Source organism: Strongylocentrotus purpuratus, unplaced genomic scaffold, assembly GCF_000002235.5.
Source record: "Strongylocentrotus purpuratus isolate Spur 01 unplaced genomic scaffold, Spur_5.0 spur5_scaffold_7, whole genome shotgun sequence".
NCBI classification, from domain to species: Eukaryota; Metazoa; Echinodermata; class Echinoidea; order Camarodonta; family Strongylocentrotidae; genus Strongylocentrotus; species Strongylocentrotus purpuratus.
In genome coordinates, this window is record NW_022145613.1 from 29299176 (window position 1) to 29307578 (window position 8403).

The 8403-nt window shown below is 38.2% G+C and overlaps 1 protein-coding gene across 1 annotated transcript; it reads left to right on the forward strand.

Annotated features, from left to right (window-relative positions):
• The first annotated feature begins 4734 nt into the window (after window positions 1–4734).
• LOC105439155 (pejvakin-like) lies at window positions 4735–7864 on the forward strand. Its single transcript, XM_030974512.1, has 4 exons — window positions 4735–5041; window positions 6058–6199; window positions 6767–6935; window positions 7667–7864. The coding sequence occupies exons 1-4, from the start codon at window positions 4735–4737 to the stop codon at window positions 7862–7864; spliced, it is 816 nt and encodes a 271-aa protein (XP_030830372.1).
• The last annotated feature ends 539 nt before the right edge of the window (window positions 7865–8403 follow it).

The following is an 8403-nucleotide window of genomic DNA, read 5'->3' on the forward strand; positions in this document are numbered from 1 at the left end:
TGCTCCTCTTCCTTTTTTCTTTCCAGTTCTTCTCCTCTTTCTTCTCCGCTTTTTCTTGTTCTGTTTCATACCGTTACTCATGTATATCGCATATCTCATAGTTTGTCAGCTTTTAGTAATAAATCAAGATCCGAGAGAAAGGCCACACGGGGCACAAAGACCCCCCCCCCCCCCCCCCACACACACACACTCTCGAATTGTTGATAGGGAATATGAATACACGAAGAAGGGCGAAAAAAAGAAGCTACTCTTCTTCCATTGTATCAAATCAAAAAGCATGAATTTGTAGTCTACCGTTAGCAGAGTCATTTTTTTAGAAATCCAATATTATTTTATTGGCGGAAGTAATACATAGTACTGCTACAATCTCAAACACGGAACTACGGGTACTTCAGTTTGCACAGAACCACGATCAAACTCGAAACTGAAACTGAGCAAAGTCCGGAATATAATTTGTGTTCGTTTATAAAGTGTACGAAAAATTGTGTATAGTGTAAAGGGACATGGGGAAATCCCCTACACATTTGTATAATGAAGGTTCGGATTTACGGCACTTGCTCCCGCGACAATTGTCACGAGTGCTTTGCGGTCTATTGTTCCAGTACAGAAATCGGAGTCTAAATTTTAACCCACAACACACCTGTATACTTAACCCTAACTCTAACCTTCAATCCAAACTAAAAAAAACCTAATCGCAGGCCTAACCCTATTTGTGACAAAATAAAGGACGAGGCGGTTGTATGTCGCTGTAGTAGGTGTCGTCTATCCTCTCGGCTCGTGACGCTTCTTCAAATATAGCTGTCTTCCGGCTATATCTCTTTTCTTTCTTTCCCACTTCCCGCTCCCTGTACCTCCTTGATTCCTCTTTTCGTTTTCCATATGTTTAGTTCAACAGTATGTTCCATCTTCTCTCTCTCTCTCTCTCTCTCTCTATATATATATATATATATATATATACATATATATATTCCCCCCCTCTCTCTCTCTCTCCCTCTCCGTTCACCTCTCTCTCCCTCTCTCTCTCTCTCTCCCCTCCGTCTCTTTCTCTCTTTCTCTCTCTCTCTCTTTATCTGTACTTCCCTCTGCCTTTCTCCCCTCGCTCTCTCTCTCTCTCTTTCTCTCTCCTTCTCTCCTCCTTACCCTATTTCTTACCACCACCATGTTAATTTAACCCCATTTGCACGGTCTAACTCACAAAACAAGAACATTTTACATGTCTGTGCATTTTAAATTGCGGATAATGAGAATAATAATCCATAATGGTCAATTAATGAAATTACAGTTACATTTTCGTTCGAATTATCAAAACTCAAACTCTTCCCTTCATCAAGTAGCGCTCCACTAATATTCATTTACTTGTTTTGCCAATGATGCATTACTATCTTTTTCTTTTTATGTATGCAATTTTCTCAATCTATGTCATTTTACGCATTCCAAATAGCTGCACATTGATCAATATATTGTATCATTGTTGTAAACGTGGTATATTTCAGCTATTATCATTAAATTTTCTATTGAAATTTGTCATAGATTTATTTTAATGATTATACTCTTCCATTTATCCTACATATTTTTTTGTTTTGTTAATATTTCTCTGTTTTTTGGATAGTCGATGTGGATTTCCCGTACCCCAAGAAATTGATTCGTCAATGAAACATGGTATATAGAGTTGAGCTTTGGTAAAGAGGGCGCTACACAAAATAATTTTTTGTGCGATTAAGAAACATTGAGTGTCTAATTTTAAAGAGCATACAATTCAAATGACAAAATCAACTTTTCTAATATTTGTGAGGCCCACAAATACTAGTATTCGATCATTTTGAACCAGCCGTTGAGAAAAAAAGAAAGGGCCTTTTACGTTTTATTCCAAACAAATGGCAATGTTGGCTTTTATGTGTTGGTTATAATAGTACGCACCACCAGCCGGCCCGTGTATGTTATAATTAATTAATCAATCAATTAACGGTCACCCTATTTTAAGTAGAGCTGAATTGTGGAGGGAAAATTAAAGAAAAATGGGCTGGCAATCAAATTTGAATTGGGGGTGCATGTTAGAAAAGAGGGCATTTTGAAAAGGAGAAGGGGATCATATAAAAAAAAATTAAAAAGGACAGCTATCCAAATATGTTACTTATTAGAAAGGAAAAGGGGCACGTGTAAAAAAAAAGGGGGGGCACTTATCAGAGGTGAAAGTGGCATTTAAGAGAAAGAGAAGGGATTCTCATTACAAAGGGAACAGGGCACTTATGAGAAGGGAAAAAAGCACTTGTTAAAAAGGAAAAGGGGCACGAGTCAAAGTTTTAAAAAGAGCAAGAGTATCACAGGTTCAAAGGGGAATTTCTCGCACCTGAAAAAACACTCAACAGAGATGAGAAGGGGTGCTTATTATTAAGGGAAAAGGAGCATTTTCTATAAGGAAAAGGGGCAACTGTCAGATTTAGATTGCGGCAATTATTGGGGTGAAAAACGTGCATTTATGAGAATGAAAAGGGGGACTTATGAGAAGGAAAAAAGGGGATTTTTTTTAAAGGAAAAGGGTGGCGTTTCAAAATAAAAGGGGGGGCACTTATCAGAGGTAAACAGGGGCACTCATAAAAGAAGAGAAGGAACACTTATCAGAATGGGAAGGGGGCAGTTATTACAAAGGAAAAGGGGCACTTGTGAAAGTAAAACGTGTGCCTCTCAGATTTGAGAATAGGAAATTATCAGAGGTAAAGGAGGTACTTATCCGAGGTGGTAAGAGGTACTTTTCGTACCTGAAAAGAGGAACTTACCAGGGATGAAAGATGGCAGTTATGAGAATGGGAACGGGACATTTTATGAAAAAGGGAAGGGGATCTTATGAAAAAAAATGGGGTGTACTTATCACAAGGAAAAGGGGCACTTATTAGAAGGGGAAGGGGCAGTTCTGACAAAGAAAAGGGGCACCTGTCCGTTTTGCACCTGATTCTCAGTGTGCTTTCTTGTAAATGTTTACTCCCCTTGGAAGGTTAAGGGTCTTGTGTTGACGACCCCTCCCCCGCCCCAGCCACCCCCCCCCCCGCACGCATATGGAAAACGCTTTTGTAAGCAATCTGCTTACGACAGTCCTTCTTTCGCCAATAATTTTATAACGTTTGGGGAAATTTAGTATTTATGACAATCAATCATTTCGTTTTCGAAAATAACAATCGTTATATATATTTGCTTATTTATTTTCATTGTCAGAAAAATCTCATTGTATTTAATATTATTATTGTTATCCTAAAACTGTGTACTTAAACATAAATGCAGAAGAAAATCAAATTATGTGAATGGGTCGATTCCGACAAAAATATACAACAATCAAAGCAAGTTTAATACCAGAAGAAAACTAATATATAACGATTAGTATATTCAGTAGTCGCCCGATCACAATGGAACGAGCTAGGGCTGCGAAAGCGGTCGAAGTGAAATTGAAACTTGCCATTTTGCTCTTCTCCAACTCAAATTTCAAACTTAATTGTGTTAAAGATATGTATCAATTAAACATAAAGATTATAGTACATTCTCCTTGATATTCCTGTACAGAGTTCATGGGATCGAGCAAATCAAATGTACGTCATATTCCGACAGGCCAGGTGCGTGCTGAAAGTACACTTGTGATCCTCTTTCAAGGAATATACCAAATCATCGGAAATTAGTATTTAAGAATCCAAGAATCTATCCCAATAGTCGCAATAAAAGTAATACCTTTCACAACGGATGTTAGAGATATTAATCTTGGCGCTACTCTGCTTAGAATATCATGTCATAAAAAATGGGAGCTGAAAGTGCAGTTCGCAATATTTATGTTTTTCTACCACATTACCTTTCAGTAAAGTACACTTAATGACTATTCGAAACAAGAAATCAGAGGTCATCATCACCATGCGATACAATTTCATTATCTGCTCATTTACTCGAAAAAACCGAGTCTTTGAGCACAGACTAAGAATACCAAAGAAGGGCCAGCCACTGTGCGTTCAAAGCACATACCATCATTACATGCATTAGTGCAGCCGATCGCAAAACCGATCGCAACAATAATACACGATCATAAAATTATTATCACCTTACTTGTTTATTCATCAAAGCGGACATTTTCCATGCCACTTGTAAGCAAAACGAACGATTTTGTTTCCCATCCGACTATCATTTCATCATTTTGGAATTTGGGGATAGAGTTTTAGCCCACACTTCCCGCTCTCCCGCCACCATTCAGCGTTATGTTACTCAATACTAAGCTAGAACCACTGACGGCCGTACCTTCATGCAGTTCTTCATATAATATTGGGTTCTTATAAAGCGCTCATATATGTCAGACTTAACACTCCTGTCGCTCCTGATTACCATCCTGGCTTTAGCATGGCTGTCATTACGGCGCTCTAACATTACAAGGAATGCTACACTTGTTATCCTTCTTGATAAAAAAACGCTCATTTTTGGAATCGTTACATGGTAAAGAAGACTGTGACTCATTGATTTAAAAGTTTTGGAGAGATTTATTCACAAAGAGTGTTTTCCTCATAAGTCAGGTCTTCACACATCTTCGAAGGAATACCCGCCAGTGAAAATTAATTTAATCGTCAATAATATTGCTAAATGTTTAAGATTTTGTGAACAAACAGCAACACTGGCATCATCAGCAGTATCAACAACAACAACCACAAATAATTGCATTGTTGCATTTAGAAAGGACTTTATAGATAACCAAATTTTTTCAGCAATACCAACATGTCTATTTTTAGCCAACATAGCGTGTTCCACCAGGCAGCATCTAACTTCGTCCACTCTGTTTCAAGCAGCGCACTGTCCAACCTCATCGCTTCTCCAAGTTTAGCCGATGCAAGCAACTGTCGCCCATACCATCTTGTTATAAAGAAGAACAAGAAGTATTTCTGGAACCCTGTGGTTCTGTTCCCGACGTCGTTTACGCTTTCCGATATCCTTGATGATGACAGAGCTGAGATGTTTGATGAGGTCGGCAGTACGACGGCGGTCCTTGTAAACTTTGAAAGATCACTGAGGATCAAGGCAAGAGGTATCATTAACATTATTATATTTTGTCTGTGTTAATGTATCGTAATATGAATGTAGTATGTATTCCATAATTTGATCATAGTGTTAGCATTGAATCAATTATCCTTTAACCGTTTTCATCTGAATGTTAAAACATGACACATGCTTTTGCATCGATCTTTGTCAAACCCCTTTTAAAGATCAAATTCATTTCATCTGTAGCATTGTAGCAAAATGTAGATACCGTATTAAAGGGAAAGTCCACCCCCAAAATAAGTTTGCTTCGATAGAGGCAGAATAATAAGAAAATCAGGTGAGTGAAAGTTTGAGCAAATTCTGAATGAAAATAAGAAAGTTATGAATTATTGAAGTTGTGATCAATCAAATACAAATTGGCAACTCTGTGACTTATTATACGAGCTCTCCTTCATTTGCTTTGTGCATAATATTCCATAAAATCATGTTTTCTTCGTTATTGATGACGGAATATATATTTGTTCCTTGCAGGGGGAGTATAGAAACATATTTGCAATTATTATATTTAGGGTGCATGTATGGTTGAAATTTTTCTTGAGGGAAAATGAAAATTTTAGATTTTTTTAGTACTGAGCAAATGAAAGTTGAGCTCGCATGATACGTCATAGAGTTGCCAATTTGTGTTTGATTGATCACAACTTCAAAAATCCTAACTTCCTTATTTTTAATCGGAATTTGCTCAAACTTTCACTGACTTGTTTCTCTCATTTTTCTACTCCTATTAAAACTAACTTAATTTCAGGGTGGACTTCCCCTTTAATGTCCTTTTTTTTTTTGTATTTTCTTTAATTCGGACTTAGCTGTAATAGCTAGTAATGTAATTATTCAATAAGGCGTTTGGCGTTGACCTAACTCGTGTATGTTATGATAGTTTAAACTGGGATATGCTGCAAAATATATTCACACAATCGTGGCAAGACAAGTTCCCTGCCCTGAGCGCTTGAAGTGATACAAAGTTATTGAAACAATTATTAACATTCTCATTGTGAATATGATCTTTAGGTAAAGTCGAGGCTTCGTTGGCAATGGAGATAGCTGGTTTTGAGTTAGACGCTAAGCGACACATCGCAGTCTCTGTAGACTTTGGCAAGATTGTTGAAAAATCACTCGACATACCTAAACTCGTCAACTCTGTCAAAGGAAGGTAGATATGAATAGTTGGTGACTTTGTATTTCATACAAGCTGTTAAGACAGTTATAAGAAGCTGTTCCAAGTATCCTATGATGACATGAAATGGTCAAAGTACAACATCAGATAAACTCAGATCAACAATTGCATCAATAATACAGAAGGATTTATCTAACGGATTACATGCACAGTGGTGTATCCATCATCCAACGTGAAGCCGGAGTAGAGTGTAAGCCCCCCCCCCCCCCCCCCATTCAGTCCCACTCCACCCCAGTAGGAGAAGAAAATAAATCAACACAATGTACATTGGAGTGGCTGTTCAGCATTAGGCACTGTATCAGATACCCTTAGACCTCCCTCTTCCTTCTACCCACTCGATCTCGCAAGGATTTTGACTCCCCCTCGTTAATTCATCCTCGATACGCCATCAATGAGGGTTATATTATGATGATGACTTGCATTGCCTATGAGTTTATGAGATTATAAAAAAAACTAATCCACGCAAAGGACTATCTCAAAGATGGATAAGCCTCTTTATACAACATCTCTCCCATTTTCTCGATTTTGTTTTCTCTTTAAAAGGAAGATAAACCTGAAGAAGGATTTCATCAAAGAAGTCACGTCGAAGAAACGCAATACGCTTTGCCTGGTTGTGGCGACACTGAGCCCAGAGGCTGACTCCAAAATCACGACTAAGGTTAAGACACATGGATCAGCCGACGTTAAGGTCCCGATTGAACCTGTGGAAACGGTGAGGCAATCACAACACAGATTCGATAACCCAATCTCTAACCCTAGCCCCATGGAACTTGGGGGTAGGTTTAGGGTTAGGTTAGAGCAATCATAGAGGATTGTCATGTTTCAAAGATTTGATAATAATACTTCTCAAATCGTTCTTAGTATAAAATCCGGGGCTTTTAAATCGTAATGCCTATAGCTATGGGCTTTCGGCACTGATTTTCTAAATTTGTTTATTATCTACCAGGCGTGTACGCAGGGGGGAGGGGGTTGCACCCTCCCCTTCAACTTGTTTTTATTTGTGTGTTTATAATAAATACAAAATAAAAATAATAAAAATTGTGGTAATGGGTGACCCCCCCAAAAAAATGACCTTACCCCCCCCCCCCCCCCCCCCCCCACCGAAACAAAATATCGATCGGCCAAATTTTCAAATTTTGGGACACCAAATTTAAAAAACGTGCTCTTTGCACGTCGACGTCACACGTAGTAGTCCACACTATGTCGATGTGCAAATCTAAAAGTCCCTAGTGTGATAGGATTAGCACGTAGGTGTGCCTTTCTAAAATAAAAAGGCGACTGTCTGGATTAGGAGTGGAGAATGTGCATTGTGAAGTATATAATCCTAAATGAATCTAGTGAATGGGATAATAACACTGTAAACGCTTTGGTCGTTTACATGGTAACTGGTATATGTGTTATTGCTTTAATGCTGATGATGGTGATATTGTTGAATTATTTCAGATTGGGATCGATGCCTCGGCAGAAATTAACCGAAGGCGTACCCTAGAGATCCCGTCAGACACACCGTTAGCTTTCCGTATGCTGGAGATTCTGGTTCGCCCAGACCGGAGCATCCAGCTCATGCAACTCCCGAACAGTGAGGGCGGGTTCAGGAATATTAAAGATGACAACAAAACAAAACCAGGCCGTAAGTATTGATTTATGAAACAAGAGTGTTTTCGACAAGTGCCCAAAGTTGGTTGGATTCATATTTACACTTGTGGCAATTTTTTCACCCGGTACTGCTTTTAACCCTATTTCTACAGGCTACAACACCCACAGTGTGTGGCTGGGGTGCTGTAGAAATACGGTTAAATAATTTTATAATGATTCCATAGCTACTTTAAATGTATTAAGTATGATACGTCATCGCAGGAAATCACGATGATTATTGAAAACTGCTGATTTTACCACGGTCGGGCAAAAATCCAAAGGGTAATGTGACAATCACAGACCAGTAAGATTACTAAACACTAAATAAAAGTGAGAGAGAAAGAAAAATAAAGGTTTGCAGAAACAAGTTTTCAAAAGGAAAAGTTTTCTCTCTCTAACATGATTTCAAAAACTTAAAAAAGCAAAAATTACACGATATCCGTAACTATGATCTACCACTTATTGGCCGATTCCTTATATGAAAATGTCTCCATTAACATTTTAGTGTCTGATTCGTGGCTGCATTGCACATCATACAAACAATT